Here is an 18396-nt window from a genome sequence, read left to right on the forward strand (position 1 = left end):
TTGCCATCTGGGGGAAGGGGTGGAGGGAGGGAGGGGAAAAATCGGAACAGAAGTGAATGCAAGGGATAATGCTGTAAAAAATTACCCTGGCATGCGTTCTATCAATAAAAAAGTTATTAAAAAAAAAAAACTCCACCAACAATGTATCAGTGTCCCAGTTTTCCCGCATCCCCTCCAACATTCATCATTATTTTTTCCTGTCATCTTAGCCAATAGGATAATATCTTGAGGGGAAGGCAGACCAAGTGAAGATTTATTTAGGGATGAGACAGACATGGTTATGTTTGTAGGCAGCAGGAAAGGAACAGTAAATAGCAAGAATGAGAAGGAAGGTGGGGTGGTGAAATTCTAGAATAAGTTGAGAGGAAAGTGAGAATAGAGTCAAAGATAAATGTAAGGCTATTTCAAAGTCCAATTCTTTTTGTATAGCAAAATAACTGTATGGATATATATACATATATTGTATTTAACATATACTCTAACATATTTAATATGTATTGGTCAGCCTGCCATCTGGGGGAGGGGATGAGAGGAAGGAGGGGAAAAATTGGAACAAAAGGGTTGGCAATTGTCAATGCTGAAAAATTACCCATGCATATACCTTGTAAATAAAAGATTATAATAATAAAAAAAAATTTTTAAAGATAAATGTAAGTAGGCTGGCTTTGGAAAGAAGAAGGGCAACTTCTTTTTCAGAAATAGAAACAAAGGAAGAAAGGCTGAGTAGCAGTGTAAAGGGGGTTTGAATTGTGGAATAAAGGAGATTTGGGAGTAAAGGGGGTTTGAATTGTGGAATAAAGGAGATTTGGGAATTCATAATAGACAGCTTCTTTTTTTTCAGAAAAGTCAGTGGCAACATCTGTGGGAGAAGAGGGACAGGAGACATAGTTGGGGGAGAGAGGGTAAGATCAGGGAATAAAAGGACTACCATGCAGTTATGAGGGCATATGAGTTATGATCTCAGAAAACATGAATTTGTGGTGATAAACATGCTTGTAAGATATCTTCCAGTGGAGGAAGTGAATGGAGAGGTGACATTATAGTGGTGACTGAGAGTGAGAGCTATGACAGGATGAAAATGGAGGTACAGGACTTGAAAACAAAAGATTCAAAGACAGAAGACATTCTATCATTAAATAAGTAAACAAGGCCAAAACTGCAAAGGAGGGAAATGGCTAGAGATGACCTGACCAACTAAAAAAGTGGGAAGAGTAATAAGGCATGAAAAGACTTAGTGAAACAGCAGGAGAAGCAGGAGGATAGGGCATTATGATCAGCAAGGAGAATTTAAAATTCAGGATCACATAAAGGCACAATTACAGATGATAAAGATATTTAAAATATGGCCATTCTTATGGGTGGCTGAAGTCATTAAATGATAACCTATCAGGAATATTGTAGAATGGATTCCCATATGGGAGGAGGTTAGATTAGAGATTTCCAATCTTCCTTCCAATTTTAAGATTCTATGATTCTACTTCTGTAATATTTTATCTATTGCCTTTCCTTTGCATTCCTACTTGCAATTATCCTCATCTGAGTCTTTTTGCTTTATAGACTGACTGACTATAGTTGACTCTTTTATATTGTGGGGGTTGAGGGAAAAGTGCCCCTGTGATCTGGAAATTTTTTCCTTTGTACCAAAAAAGATGGATGAATTTTTTCTTTTTCTTTTATGAGTGTTTACAAAACCAATACATATTTAATGTATTTCTGAGTTTCTAAACATTTTCTGTATTATCTGTTGGCAATTCTCCCCAAATTTTCATTTAATTCTTAAGCTGATGTGAGATACTAAAACAGTATAATGTGAAAGATATCACTTTATCAGCCTCTTAACTTGTCTCATGGCCTACAGTTTCTTCCTTCTTTTGTATGTTCTGCATACTGCTCCCAGATTAATATACCTTATGCACAATATTAATCATGTCACTCTTCAGCTCAAAAGCATTAATAGGTTCCTATTGCTAACAAAGTTTTTTAGAGAAGGGACTCTGAATTGCACTTTGAATTTTGGATAAGAGGAAGCTGAGTTGAGAGGACAGGATGGGTAATCCAAGCAATAGAAGCATGAGTTATAGTCCAAAATTGGAACTGAGCATATGCAGAATACAACTGGAAATCAGTGCCAACTCTGCACAGTGGAGAGGTAAAGGCCGGGAGTGTGGGAGTTGGAAAATCAGACCAGTTACTAGGAAGTCTTTGGAAAGCAAACTAAAGAGTTTAGACTTTGTCCTAATACTACATGCCGGCAGTGGTGTGAATGAGAGATGGGGGATGGGAGCTGAAGAAGTGCTGTGGAATCTGGAAGTCAGGAAACCTATAGTGAAAGTCAGAACAAAGGCAGAATGGCTTTCAATCGAATCTGTCCTGGGTTGCCCTCCAAGATCAGGGGCTACATTATCTACCTGAATATGTATACTTACTTTGTAACATTTTTTCCTCTTTTTGTATAGAGTAGTCAACTCATAGTTGATAAAACATTTATTAGGTAGAAATAAGGCACCCTGAAAAAGAAGTCTGAAGTTCCTTGCCTTTAACTAGGAATGTAAGGAGAGAGCTGGGAATTCTCATCATCTCCTCAGGGGGTCCCTTCTAGGGAAAACTTCAGTTATTTCTCTAGAGAACTTCTCAGGAAAAATTGGAGAACCTATCCCTTCTCTCCTGAGTAGATAAAGCTCTTGTGGTAGTCAGTTTCTGAGCACCAGAGTAGAACCTCTGGGCTTTTACTGAGCTTTATTGCAGTCTTCTTCCCAAGATGGAAAGTATGAGGGTAGTTACTTTACCAGAGCATGACTTTTTCCTTCCCCAGAAAGATACACATACCTGACATAGAGGGAAATTGGCACCACAGTGTTGAGAATGATGAGATATGACCAGAATATGAGGAAGGTAGAAACACTTGGGGCAGTGAATTCCTCTTTTTGAGGCAGATAGATCTGGAAGTAATAACCCTTCTGGTTATCCCAAATTCCATGCCCAATTGCCAGGATACAACACATGCCAGCTAAGAACGGGAAAATCTGTAAATTATTAAAAAAAAAAAAAAGATTCAAAACCCCAGCTTCAGCCCCATTGCAGGCTAAGAGAATGTTTAGTTAGCTTTGTGAATGGCACACTTCTGTAATCTGGCCCCTTTGAGCAGCTCTGGTCTGTTTTTTTCTATATGTCTCAAATTCTATGTGCTCTAAGTTAACCAGGTAAAATTAGATTTATACAATTTGCTTTTATCTCGTCATTTTGTCTTTGTGTCTTTTTAATGTCTGTGTTGTGTTTGTGTTGTAAGCTAGATTCTGTTACCTTGAAAGATTTAAAATGAAGCCAGCCAGAAAAACTTCTAGCGAGAGAGGAAAGATTAATAAACTTTCATAGCTGAAGCAGTTATCTTAGTAAGAAGGACTAGCTCCACTTTAGGCTTTCTGCACATTAAGTTATAAGAAAAAGAAAAGAAAAAACCCTGAAATTTTTTTTACACTGAAATATTGGCCAAGTTGGAATTAAAGAAATAAAATTAGATAAAGTTGTAGAACTGATAAAAACATCTTAGTGGATTCTGGAGGTTTGGAAATCTATCATTTTAAGATCACAGGAAAGAATCCTGAGACTTAGGGATAGTTCCAGGAACTCACTCCTTTCTGAAACATCTTAGTAAGTTTTGGGGTACCACTCCATAGAATTTGGTTTAAGGAAAAAGAGGATTATATTTTATAAAAGGTTTTTAAAAAGTAATTGGCAAGATTAATATTCCATTATTTTAGGGCAACTTAAGGCATTGAGTTTGACAGTAATTCCTGAAGTGAAGAGAGCAAAGAGGAAAAAAAATTGGTAAATGATTTGTACCTTATAGTCACTCCTTTTTAACCCTGCCTTGACATTTCACTTTTTATCTTATTTTGCTAATAATCTTCACCCACCTAACTGTAAACAAATTAAGCTATTTTTGATTGGCAACATTCTCACACTTATTTTCTCTAGAGATCACAACTAACGGAAGAGGATGAAACTAGTCCCTGAATCCCTTCTGGACCATTAGGAAAGGAAAATCTGGTCCCTTTAATCAACAAGAAATGTGAACAAGAAATTCTGTTTTTACTGTAAGAAACCTGGTCACTGGAAAACAGAATGTAGAATGAAGGGTAGAGTAGATGCTGAAAAAAGGAAAAACACTCTAGGAAGTATTAAGGGATATCTGACAACTCCAATCATGTATGTTCTCCTAAATTTCATGCCCAATCACCAAGATACAACACATGTCAACTAAGAATGGGAAAATACGTAAATTATTTTTAAAAAGATTCAAAACCCCAACTTCAACATAATGTAGCTCTAGAGAAGGATAGTAAGAGGGGAAAATTCAGTAAACTTCTCTGCCTTTGCCCCTTCTTTCATTCTCTCCAGTCATGAGTATACCTCAGCCAAAGGGACTGTTCATATTACAGTTCATGTCTCTTTGTTAACCCCTGTCAGATCAGATTAAGAGAAACACTGCTAGATCAAAAGATATGCAGTTTGATAACTTTTTGAGCATAGTTCTAAACTCTTTTCCAGAATGGTTAGATTTGTTCACAGTTCCAACAACAATGTATCAGTGTCCCAGTTTTCCCATATCCCTTCCAATATTTGTCATTATTTTTTCCTGTCATCTTAGCCAGGTGTGTAGTGGTATCTCAGAGTTGTCTTTTAAATGCATTTCTCTGATCAATAGTGATTCAGAGCACCTTTTCACATGAATAGAGATGGTTTCAATTTCTTCATCTGAAAATTGTCTGTTCATATCCTTGACCATTTATCAATTGGAAAATGGCTTGAATTCTTATAAATTTATATATTTTAGAAATGAAGCCTTTATCAGAACCCTTAAATGTAAAAATGTTTTCCCAATTTATTGCTTCCCTTCTAATCTTGTCTGCATTAGATTTGTTTGTACAAAAACTTTTTGATTTAATATAAATCAAAATTGTCTATTTGGTGTTCAATTATGACTCTTTCATACACACACACATACACACACACACACACAAACGCATACACACATATATGAACCCACAAGTAGGCTGGACCATGATATAATCATTTTTAGATCTTGAGGTACGATATATGAATGTTATGGAATATTACTGTTCTGTAAGAAATGATCAGCAGAATGCTTTTAGAGAGGCCTGGAGACATTTTCATGAACAAATGCTGAGTGAAATAAGCAGAACAGGAGATCATTGTACAAAACCACAAGAAGATTATATGATGATCAATTCTGATGGACCTGATTCTTTCCAACAATGAGATGATTCAGGGTAGTTTCAATGATTTTTTGATAAAGAGAGCCATCTACACTCAGAGAGAGAACTGTGGGAACTGAATGTGGATCACAACATAACATTCTCACTGTTGCTGTTTGCTTGAACTTTGTTTTTTTTCTCATTTTTTTCTTTCTGATCTGATTTTTCTTGTGCAGTGAGATAATTGTATAAATATGTATATATAAATCTTAAAAAAGAAAAAAAGAAATTCCTTCTACAGAATCTCTGCTTCAATCCTTCCTGTGACAATTTAACCAGGCAGCCCATTTCATTACTGAACAGCTACAATCATTAGAAAGTTTTTCCTTTTCTAAAAATAGGGGGTAAATATAAAGGTGGATATTAGGAAGTTTCTATACCATCTAGTTTTAGGAGCAAAGGGTATATTACATCAGACTGACAGTATCACACAAAGATGTGACAAACAGTGACAAAGTCACTTTTGGACATCTACTCATGCATTTAGTTATCTACAATACATTCAACATTTATGGGTATAAAAAGCATTGTAGAGAATATAAAGGTGAGTAATACACAATTCCAGTTTTAAGGGAAAATAAACATTACACATAAATCACTGCTGTCAAGTTTCCAATGCAAGTTGGTAACCCATCTTTGTGGGATTACTAGTGCGGCCCCAGAAGTCCTGTCCAACTATAATTTGCCTTCTTGACCAGCTACTCACCAGGAGCATTTGGCCACATCGACTCTAGCCCTGCTGAGAAGACTGATCATCTGCAGGCCTTCTTGGCTTGGCTGCATTTGTCTGAGAGGGAAGGCAACTTGTGCTATCTCTCCCCAGCCAGCCCATCCTGCTTTCTTCTCCCCATAACTGGCAGCAATTGGCTGCACACTCACATTAATCCACTTCAAAGGAGACCTCTGCTGCTCTCTTCTGGACGCAAGAGTACAAAGGACCTGCTCCGTAACTGCTTACTGTCAGGACAGAACTCACCTCAGTCTGTAACTACAATATACAATAAATAGGAAATGCTATGAAAGGACTATAAATAAGGTACGCTAGAGGGAAAGAAATTAATTCTGATTTGAATTTCATGAAAGATATGGATTTTGACCTGGGTGTAAAAGGATATATAGATTACAACTGGAATATGTCAGCAGGTGAGGGGTAGAAAGGGAAGGATATTGCTGTTATGGGCATTCAGTCAATACACATTTATTAAATATCTACAATATGTCATGCACTGTGTTAAGTGCTAGGGATATGTAAAAGACAGACCCTGTTCTCAAGGAGACAGAATATGCAAATAATTATGTACAGACAAATTATTTCTAGGATAAACTGGAAATAATCAGCAAAGAAAAAGCACTAGAATTAGGAGAGAGTGTCAAAGTCTTCCTATAGAAAGTAGGATTTTGGTTAGGAGCTGAAGGAAGTTCAGGAAGCCAGGAGGCAGAGTGTAATGTTCTAGTTAGCTTTCTGGAGGTCTCAGGATCAGCCTTGGTTCAACAGAATAATCATCACGAGAATAGTTGGGGATAAAGTCCAAAGTTTTTATTATCTCTTTCACAGTATGTCTCATTTGCCTGGGCCTGGGCTAGCTTTCTGGAGGTCCTTCAGAATGGGTCTTGGTTTCAGTGAAGGAATGCAGGAGGCAGGAGAGCGACCAGAGGTTGGTCCAAGATGGAATCTCATAAAGTGCAGAGGGCAGGAGAGCCACAACAGCTGATCAAAGATGGAATTACTCTCATCTCAGTGAAGAAGTGACAGAAACAGGACAACCACCACGAGGATCTTTACCTTCCAGTCTGTCTCCCCTCCCAAATCTCTTAGCTCTTATATACTCTATTATAATAACATCATCATAGGTATCAATCTTGTAGAATAGGTGTCAACTTGTAGAACTATACCAAGTACTAAGTACATGTAAACTAGAGAATTTTTATCTTAATTTCACTGAGTTAACACCTTGTTGTAGGACTAAATCAACCACACTGTGCCTTAAATACACTTCTCCAGAGCTCTGGCCCTTTACATCTCCTGCTTTCTTTTGTTTTTAGAACATAGGTGGTCATGTCCTCCCTGACTTCTCAGAGAGATGAGAACCCCAAAAAGGAGGTGATCATGCCCTTCCTGACATGTCAGGAAAGGAGGTGAAAACACCAAAGGGAAATGGGGAGTCAAGCCAGATTAGTGGGTTTCTAAAGGTACTCGAAACAGATATACATAAATCCATCAACATGGGAGGTATTACACAAGCACATAGTAATATAACACAGGGTAGTAGTGATGGAACAAACAACATGAATCAACATGAGGAATTATACATGTCCATACATCCTAGAAATAGTCCAAAATCAATCTATTGTTCATTACTTCATGTGTCAGGGAATCCAATAATTCCTGCAAGTTTTGAAGTCCTGCAATAGTCTCATCATGTCTCAGGGAATCCAATGATTCCTATGAGTTTTGAAGTTCTGTAACAGTCTCATTATCAGCCATGCTCTTTTAGTGTCAGATATTTCTTAGGTCTTCTCCTTTGCTTTGAGGTTTTTCTCTTTTTCTGTCTCTCTTAAGGTGCTTTTTGGCACCCATCTGATTCCTTCTTCATCTATAGAGATGAAACCATTTCTCCAAGCAGTTAACCTTCCATTCGCCACTTTCTGGATCTCTCCTTATCAACTGGCAATTTTATTGGAGCTGCTCGCATTGGATACTGCCTTTATGTCGGTTATAAAATCTGTATTCTCCCCAATTGTAATCCCTTTCTCCCATATGATTGCTTTTTGGCTGATTGATCATGTCAGAGTATTGAACTTCTAAAGACTCTCTGGGTGTAACCTCAGTTGCCATCATGCCCCACCTGTTTTTTGTTTGAGGTCCTGGAGCTGGGCTTTGCCTTCATTTCCCTGGGTCAATCTACATTCTGAGGCCCAGTGGAAGCCCTTGTTGCATTTTGGACATGGGGTTTTGGGTCTTGTTCTCCCATCCTGTCCTCTCACTCTGTCTCTATACCTACATTGAGCTTTCAGATGCCCAATTTTACCATACTGAAAGCATTGACAAGGTTCTCTAGAAGTCCCTTGCCAAGAGGGACCCTATCTTCCCATGTTCATCATAGTCTGGGTATAATAAGCATTTGTGCCACTGTGGCACAGCATCTTATGATCTCCTCTAAAGGAGCATCTTCGTGTATTCCCCATATAATTCTTCTACAAACCTCATTAGCATTTTCTCTAGCATTTCTCTGGCATCATTATTCTCGTTGCTGCATTTTCTCCAATCATTGGTATAATAGCTATTTGCAGACGTCCCACAAAATCAGCAAAGGGTTCATTTGGACCTTGCTCTATTTTCCTGAAGGCTTCCCCTCTGTCTTGCCTTTCTGAGAGGCTGCCCCATTCTTTGATAACAGCAGCAGCAATTTGCTTATATGCTATCAAAGGGTAATTAATCTGTATTGAAGTGTCTGCATACTGACCTTTACCTGCTAGTTGGTCAAAGGTGACTGGTATTTTAACTCCAGTTTGCCTATTTCGTTGGTCTTGTATTCTACATAGTTCACTATATTCCAAAAGCCACAACAAATTTTGTCCAGGTTCTAAACATGTCCTTGCTATATTTCCAATCATTAGGGATTAAAATCTCATAAGCCAAATTCTCTAATATCATCTTAATATAAGATGATATAGCTCCATAAAGAATGCAACCCTTTTTCAGATATTTAATAATTTCCAAATCAAAAGAAGTATATCTTCTCCTTTCTTGACCTGAGGAGTCAAACTCTTAAATAACAGGGTATGCTTCTATTCTTAAATCAGATACATCCTGTCCTTTTTTAGCTTTAACTAGTGCCTTTTGTAATTGAGTCTTAGACTGCTTCATAGGTGGTGCTGATTGTGCCACTGCCTCTCCCCATCCTCTTCTCCCTCTACCCAATGAAGGGTTAATTGAGGGAAGTAGGTCAGATGATGGGAAATGTCCATCAGAATTGTACTAAACTCCTTGTCTAATTCTTCATTCTTTTCAACTAGTTTGTCATCAGTATTCCCCTTCCCGATCTTTCTCCTTTTTCCTTATTCTAAAACTTATATAATTCCCTAAAGCCAATTGCATTACATGTTATATATATATATATATATATATATATATATATATATATATATATATATATATATATATATATATATATATATATATATATACATATATATATATATATATATATATATAAATGTTTCTTTAGAAATTGAATCAGGACCATTATATTGTAATATTCAATTAGTTGCTCTCCTACTAGTTTCCTCTTGCCTGGCTTTAATTTGTCTTTTTTAGAGAACCAAGGGGATGTATACTGTAATGTTTCTAAAAGTCCAATGATCTCCTTCCAAGTTACAATCAAACCTTGGTTTTTTATTAGCTTAACTATGCATTCTACACACTTCCCTTGGGGGTGGAAAAGGCTCTTTTCTAAGCATTTGTCTCATTTCAACTGAAACACTAGTTTAGCCCTTACCAAATTTTCCTGGTTGTCTAATTTTATATTCACCCTAATTTCTAGGTCACAGAACTTTTCCACTGACCTCAGGATTGTGTCAGTCTGGACTGCCAAGTGTAAATCCTTATTTCCACATTCGGGTGCCAAAATGTAATGTCTGGGCTAGCTTTCTGGAGGGCCTTTGGACTAGCCTTGGTCTCAGCAGAGTAATCACCACAAGAATAGTCAGGGATAAGTCCAAAGTCTTTATTATCTCCTTCACAGTCTGTCTCCTTTGCCTGGGGCCAGGCTAGCTTTTTGGTTTATCAGCTTATTACATAACAAATGATGCCATCAAGTTTCTTTTGTTACACACTAGAAAGGTGTGTGGTAGCAGCTTGTTTTCTTTAGTCATTTTGACTTGTTTAGGCTTTTGTTTCTGCTTTGCGGAAAAGACTTTTTTAGGCTGCAGAGAAAACACATTTATTAAGCTTGAAATGATCATTCAGCTGCCCTACCTTCATCTGTAGATAACATTAAGGATGAAGCAAAATCTTTTTTCATCTGGATTTCGAGTCAGAGAAGCCAGTTCAGAAGTTGGTTCTGTCATTTACTACCTTGGTGACTTTCTGAACTCTAATGTTCTGGTTAGCTTTCTGGAAGCCTTTGGACCAACCTTGGTTTCAATAGAATAATCACCACAAGAATAGTTAGGGAAAGTCCAAAGTCTTTATTATCTCCTTCACAGTCTGTTTCCTTCGCCTGCGGTCAGGCTAGCTTTCTGGAATTAACACCTTGTTGTAGGATTAAATCAATGATATAGAGCCTTAAGTATATTTCTCCAGGGTTCCTGCCCTTTACAGTAGAGATAAAGAAGAGTATTCCATGCTTGGGGAAGGAGATGGGGAGATGTTAGTGAAAATCCAGAGTAGAAAAATAAAATGTCTTGTCCCAAGGAGCATCAAGAAGGATTGTTGTTCCTGGATCTAGAGTATATGAAATTGAGGGGCATATAAGGTAGAAGACTGGAAAGGTAAAGGGGGCAGATGATGAAGGGCTTTGAACACCATAAATAGGGGAGTGACATGGTTAGGCTGGAGCTTTTGCAAGGTCCCTTAAGCAACTGAGTAGAGCATGAACTAAAATGGGGAGAGATTTATGGCAGGAAGACCAATTATCAGGTCATTGCAGTCCAAATATATGGTGGTGAGAAACTGCTTTAAGGTAGTAGCAGTATCAAGAGGAAAAAAGCAACCGTAACAGGTGCTGAAAAGGTAAAAGTTGACAGGCCTTGACAACAGATTAAATATGGACAGTGAGAAAGAGAGTAAATAAAGAGTTGGGGGTGGTGGTCCCCTTAACAGTAATATAGAGGGATTTAGGGGAAAAGATAATGTGTTCTGTTTTGGACAAGATAATTTTTTCTAAATAACATTTTTATTTTTTCCCCAATTACATGTAAAAACAATTTTCAAAAAACTATTTTCAACATTCACTTTAAGAAAAAAATGAATTTCAAATTCTCTCCTTCCCTTCCTTTCTCCCTTCTGAGAATATAGGTTAAACATGTACAATCATGTAAAACATATTTTCATATAAGTCATTTAGTGGAAGAAAACCTAAACTGGAAAAAAAATGAAAAATAGTATGTTTCACTCTGCATTGCTAATAACTGTGGAGTGATAGATATACTGTTGTAAAAAGAATCCAGTTTGGCTTTTCTCCAGATGCTAAGATCTGTAGTTACCAAATGTCAATCAAATTTAATAGTGTTAATCTACCAGCCATAGGCTTGAGACACCTATAGTCAGAACAAATTAGCCCACAGGATTGATACTTATGCAGGGTCTCCTAAATCTCTTACCAGCTGATGCCAAAAACCCAATCTCAGCAACGCTTGAAATCATCTAGGTCCAGTGCTATCATGAGGATGCCCTGTTGATTCAGTTCCTGAAGAGCTTAAGGACTTTACATGAACTTACCGGGGTAGAGATGGCTATGAAGTTGAACCAGCACATCTTACAGTCACAGACATTTTAAATGATTAAGTTTAAGTTATAAAAGATGAAAATGTTGTGCCCTTTTTTTTTTCCCCCTGTGGCAAAACTGAGCACTGGATGAAGTTGAATTTTTTGTTTCACTAGAGACAAATGGGGCACTTAATTAGAGTCTGTCTCAATTAGTGAATAATTTTACTAAGGAGGAAAACTTGCTGGGCTTTATGTAGTGAGATATCTAGGACTAGTTTGTTATTTGTAGCAGTCACCTAAAACTTGGCACATACCATCTGGCATTTCCGTTTATGCTTTTAGGTATACATCTGTCTCTCCAGCTAGCCTGTAAGGCCCTAACTTAGAATTTGTCCTGGTGCTTAAAGGCTTTTAACAATGAACTTCTCTTCTAATGCCAGCCTTGAATAAAGCATAATTTGTTGTCAAATTATTGATAAGTAGAAACATCTGTATTTTAATAATTTTAAGACTGCCAGTTTTATGAATTAGGGACATATCACAATCCACAGCTTCCATGGTATTAATTAGAGATATTAAGTTTACTATTGATATTTTGGGAGGGTGGAAAGTAATCTAAGTGTGGTAAAGGAAAAAGAATTAGCATTTGTGTCCACAGGGACCTCAGGAAGAATAAATAAAGGAGTGAGTGACCATTAGAGTTTAGAAAGTAACTAGAGTGACTAAGTTGAAAAGACAATTTGGTGTGTGAAATGGGAGAGAAAGGCAGCAAACTGAGATGCTGAGAGTCTGGGCAAATGTAGAACTGGTCAGTCCTGACTTCATTGATCCTTGATTTGAAAGAGTGCTTTGGCACTAGGAGCTGGGTCCTTGTGTCCCTGCTTCACAGCATGTATACAAGGCTGGAAGAGCAGTAGTGAGAAGATGGTAACAAAATTTGTTCATTTATCTGAATCTGACATTTTTGGAGTACTTTCTAGGCTCTTTTGGGAAGGAAGCATGTAGGAAGGTCTGCATTCACATGGTGTGTGTGTGTGTGTATTTGTGTGTGTGTGTGTGTGTGTGTGTGTGTGTGTGTGTATGTGTGCTAACTTCTCAGCACTTCAGTTTCCTCATTTGTAAAAAGAAGAGGCTCAATTAGATGATTAATTTCTTCCAGCCTCTTTAGCATTTTCTCCCAGAAGCAAACCTGCATGGTTGGAAAACCCAATCCAGAGGGAAGGCAGTAACAGTGAAGAACCATCAGCAAGGTGAGTCCTAGTTTACAGCTGGTGAAAGAGGCTAGTCATATAAGCTTTAGGAGTCCATGGGTATTTTGGCATTTTGATTTTGTGGTTTTAGTGTTCTAATTCAATATAACTTGAGCTTCAAAAGAACATTTCACAGAAGAAACAATATCTGAATCAGGTCTTAAAAGAAGAGAAAGATTTCAATATGCATATTGTTTGGGAATGCATTCCAAGCATGGGGGACAGCATGAGGAACAATGTGGAGGCAGGAGGTATGAAAGTTTAGGGAACAACAAGTAGTTCAGTTTAATTGTAGCAAAGCATCCACAAAGAATAGTGTGACATAAGGTCAAAAACATAAATTGGACATAAATTATGGAGCACCCAGAAATACCAAGCCAAAGAATCTAAAAGATATTTGATGAGAAATGTGGAACAATAGGAGGTTTTTTTTTTTTTTTTTTTTGAGCAGAAAACTGATGTGGTCAGAGCTGTACATCAGGAAAATTAAATTGGCAATGTTGTGTAGGATAGAATAGAAAAACTGGGTGTGGGGAAACCAGTTAAGAGGTTATAGGAACAGTTCAGGGGAAGAGTAATGAGGACTTTATACAGTGTGGAAGGAGTAAGAATGACTGATAGAATTTGGCAACTGACTGCATGTAGAGGAAGTTAGAGACAACCTGAATATTTCACACTTTGGTGAAAAGGAAATTTGTGATACCATTAATAGATCTAGAAAGAGGAACTGGTGTGAAGATAATGATAATGATCATTTTAGATTCTAAGTTTGAGATAAGAGCAAATATCCAAGTAGAGAATCCTAGATTGAATGTCTAATCTCTTTTCCACTTAACATTCCACTTGACTTGACATTCCACTTCAGATATTTGAAAATGGCTACTATGGATATCTCTTGTCCTACTAAATCTCTTAATTTCCAAGTCAGACATCTCCTTTACCTATTCCTTACATGAAATAATTCAGACCCTTACAGTCTCCCTCTTTCAGTTTTTCAGTCCCTCTTCAGGTGTGACATCTCGAACTGGACACAATCCTCAAGATAGTAAGACATATACACTGATTGGCTATTGGTCTCCTCATCTGCAAAATTGGGGAATTAAGCTCCAAATTCCCTCCCAGATTTCAATCCTTCAATGCTTTTCTTCCCTGCTACTTCATCTCTCACACTGCTCCCCAGTGTTTTTGTCTGGATCTTCGAGGAGGAAATTCCCTCTATCAAAGCAGATCAGCAACTATTCTGCAACTGAGAATCTCTGCGAGTTTGCTGAAAGCACAGAGAGATTAAGTGATTCCCAAGAGCTACACAGCCAGGTATGTATCAAAGGTTGGGCTTGAGCTCTTCTCTTCCTGACTCTGAGATCAGAAATGTACCCATTATGCCACATTTGCCTTTCAATCTCAACTGTTAAGAGTTCAGCAAACTCTTCCTGTCAAGTGATACACAGGACATCATGGGAACAGGTGTGAGACAGAGGGTCACAGCCAGTGGCTACATGAGCAGGGAAGCCTGGACAGGACTTTTCGCCTGTGAGCAAGCTGCTGAATTTCCGGATTGGCTCTCCTCCCATTGGCATATACCATGCATATCCAGCTGCTTCTCTGAATGGTGATTGGGGATTGTCCACATGCTGATCACGCTTACAAAAATGTATATCAACAAGGTTCTCTGGCATAATAAACTGGAGCTCTTTTCACACCCTGTGAGTCCCTACCTCATTCATCTTGCCTCTGAAATCAAAGGGCTAATATGCCATGAGCTCTTAAAAGATGGCCACAACAAGAAAACATTGTCTATTACTGCAAGGGTCATTGGAGAACCCCAAATTCACTGAATTACAATAGGTACAAATGCAATACATGGTTTAGACAAAACCCTCTTAACATGAAAGCAACATCAGCCAGCGGCCAATTATATGTGCTATTATGTGATGTCATTGCTCAAACAATTGGGTCAATGCCTTTGGTCACTTGGGGATATGGAAATGATGGCTTTCCTTGTCCTCTCAAGAGGTGATTAAAGCTGCACAGGATTTCAAGAATGCTTGCTTCTGCTGAGCAAGTGCAAAGACAAGAAAAATGTTGTTCCCATTCCTCTGCTAAGGTAGCAATCTAAAAGTGTGAAATACTGCATATCATGTCAGAACTTTTCCAGTGTTACTAAATCAGGAAGATCCTGAGTTCAAATTCCATCTCAAACTCTTCCTAGGTTATTTAACCCTGGTCAAGTCCATTTCCTCATCTATACTATCAGGATAATAATAACCTATTAGTTCTGCCATTAGTACAACATATGTGCATTCCTAAAAATTATAAAGCTATGAAAAATAATGGAATTTCAAAAAACAGGACTTATAGGAAAGGTGGGGTTGAGGCAAAACTCACAAACTTTGTTAGTGACATAATAAACAGAATGAAATCTAATGAAAATGGTAGCATTATTTTTACAAACATTTCACTAAATAGCGGCAGTAACTGCTACCTATGGGAGCTTGGTCTGCCCTAATTGCAAGCTGGCAAAGTCAACAACTCCAGGATGAGGGGGCTAAACTGAGGTCATAGCAAAAGGTGGGGCTGAGGTCATGGTGGAAGACCTTCAGGACAGCCCTCCTTGGCTTACATCTCCTACTGTGCCTTAAGACAGACAATAAACATCCTATCACTTTGAAAAATGCCTGGTTTGCTTGGGGAAGTAGATAGCAGAAGACCTATACCTATACCTTGTTATTTCTCAAGGCTGAAACTGAAAACAACTAAACTCAAAATTTATGTCATGCTTACATGAACTAAGTAAGTGAGCAGAACCAATAGAACATTGTACACAAAAACAAGAAGATTATGGGATGATCACCTCTCATGGATTTGGCTTTTTTCAACAGTTAGGTGATTCAGGCCAATTTCAATAGACTTGGGATGGAGGGAGCCATCTGCATCCAGAGGGAGGACTGTGGGGACTGAATGTGCATCACAACATAGTATTTTCACCTTTTTTTTTCCTGAGACAATTGGAATTAAGTAACTTGTCCAAGGTCACAGAGCTAGAAAGTGTTAAGTGTCTGAGGCTAGATTTGAACTCAGGACCTCCTGAATTCAGGGCTAGTGCTCTATCCACTGTGCCCCTGTTCTCATCTTTTTGTTGTTGTTGTTTGTTTGCTTGTTTTTTTTTTTTGATCTAATTTTTCTTTTTTAATGATATTTTATTTTTTCCAAATACATGCAAAGATAGTTTTCACAGAACCCTGGGTTCCAAAATGTTCTCCCTTTCCTCTCTCTTCCCTCTTTCCCAAGAAAGCAAACAACCCAATGATATAGGTTAAATATGTGCAACTTTTCTAAAGATATTCCCATATTTGTCATGCTGAGCAAAAAGAAAAAATCAGATCAAAAGGGAAAAAAAAACTATAAGAAAAAAATAACAAGCAAACAAACAATAAAAAGGTGAAAATACTATGCTTTGATCCATATTCAGTCTTCATAGTTTTCTCTCAGGATGTGGATGAATAAAATGATAAGGTTTTAAACTGGGGTAATAATGATGGTGGTGGTAGTAGTGGTATTACTAGTGGAAATAGAGAGGAAAACGCTTGCTGAATAGGGAAGAGGGTGAAGGGAAGGGAGGGAGAAAAATTTGGAACAAGGTTTGGCAAGGGTGAATGTTGAAGACTATCTTTGCATGTATTTTGAAAATAAAAGCCTATTATTAAAAAACAGGCTAGACAATGTTAAAAAAAAAAACTATTTTAGAAAAAGAAATTGAACAGACCATAAATGAACTTCCTAAGACAAAAGCTTTAGAACCAGATGGATTTACAAGTAAATTCTAACAATATTTAAAGATCAACTAATTTCAATATTAAATAATTTATTTGGAATAACAGGCAAAGAAGTCCTACCAAACTCCTTTTATGAAACAAATATGGTATTGATACCTACACCAGAGAAAACAAAACAGAGAAAGAAAATTATAGACTAATTTCACTAAAACATATGGATCCAAAAATCCTAAATAAAATACTAGTTAAGACTAGCTAAGTATGTCAATAAAGACTGCATGGTGACTAAGTGGGATTTATAACAGGAATGCAGAGTTGGTCTAACATAAGGAAAATTATTAACATTATTGATCAAATCAATAACAAAAATATTAGATCAATAGATGGAGGAAAAAAACTTTTAAGAAAACATAACACTTATTTCTATCAAAACACTTGAAAGTATATGTATAAATGGATTTTTCCTTAAAATGATAAGCAGCATCTACCTAAAACCATCAGCAAGCATTATTTGCGAGAGTGAAGCTAGGATGCTCATTATCACCTATATTAGTCAATCATGTATCAGAAACACTAGCAATAAAAATAAGAAAAGAAAAAGAAATGGAATCAGAATGAGCAATGAGATAATAAAATTATATCTTTTTATAGATATGATAATATACTTGGAAAATCCTAGAGATTCAATTAAAGTTGAACTAATTTTAGTAAAATAGCAGTATATAAAATAAATCCACATAAATCATCAGCATATTTATATATCACGAACAAAACCCTGCAAGAAGAAATAACTGTAGATTTCCATGTAAAATAACTGTTGACAGCATAAAATCTGTTAAGATAAATTCAGGAACTATATAAATACTTCTACAACAATTAGAGAAATAAGGCATTTAATTACTAAACTATCTGGTACTAAGAAAAAAGGTAGATCAGCAAAGCAGATTAGACATACTCCATAAATTTGTAATGTAATTTTGTGTTTGAGAAATCTAAAGATTTAACTTTCTGGCATAAGAATTCACTACCTGGTTTAAAAAATTGTAAATCTGGCAGAAATTAGTACAGACAATATCTTATACCATCACATCAAAATGAATACATGGATAAAATGGATATAAAGGGAAGTAATATAAAGTAGAAGAACATATAGAATATATTATCTATTAGACTTATAAATAGAAGAATTTGTGAATAAACAAGATTATAGAGAGCTTTGTGAGGTGTAAAATGGATAATTTTGAATAAACTAAAAATGTCTATACAACTAAAACCAATGTAGCTGAGATTAGCAGGAAAGCAGAAAGTTGAGAAAAAAAAATTTATAGACATTTTCTTGAGTAAAGATTTCATAACTTAAATATCTAATGAACTGTGTCAAGTTTATAAGAATATGAATAATTCCCCAATTGATAAGTGGTCAAAGGACATGAACAGACAATTTTGGTATAAAGAAATCAAAGCTATAGTCATATAAAAATGCTCTAAATCATTATTGATTAGAGAAATGAAAATTAAAACAACTAAGATATAATCTCATACTCATCAGGTTAGCTAAAATGATAGAAAGGGAAAATGACAAATGTTGAAGGAGATGTGAAAATTTGGGACACATGTTCACTGTTCTATAACTCTTTGGGCATAGTTCCAGTTCACTCTGCAATATA

The 18396-nt window shown here is 36.7% G+C and overlaps 1 protein-coding gene across 1 annotated transcript in view; it reads right to left on the minus strand.

Moving 5' to 3' along the window:
* LOC127545473 (phospholipid-transporting ATPase FetA-like) overlaps positions 1–18396 on the minus strand; it is a 99786-nt gene that overhangs the window by 54039 nt on the left and 27351 nt on the right. Inside the window, exon 10 of the mRNA XM_051972788.1 lies at positions 2827–3023. Coding sequence (XP_051828748.1) covers positions 2827–3023 — 197 coding nt within the window. The remainder of the gene's footprint in view (positions 1–2826; positions 3024–18396) is intronic.

This window comes from Antechinus flavipes, chromosome 1, assembly GCF_016432865.1.
Source record: "Antechinus flavipes isolate AdamAnt ecotype Samford, QLD, Australia chromosome 1, AdamAnt_v2, whole genome shotgun sequence".
In the NCBI taxonomy this organism is placed as follows: Eukaryota; Metazoa; Chordata; class Mammalia; order Dasyuromorphia; family Dasyuridae; genus Antechinus; species Antechinus flavipes.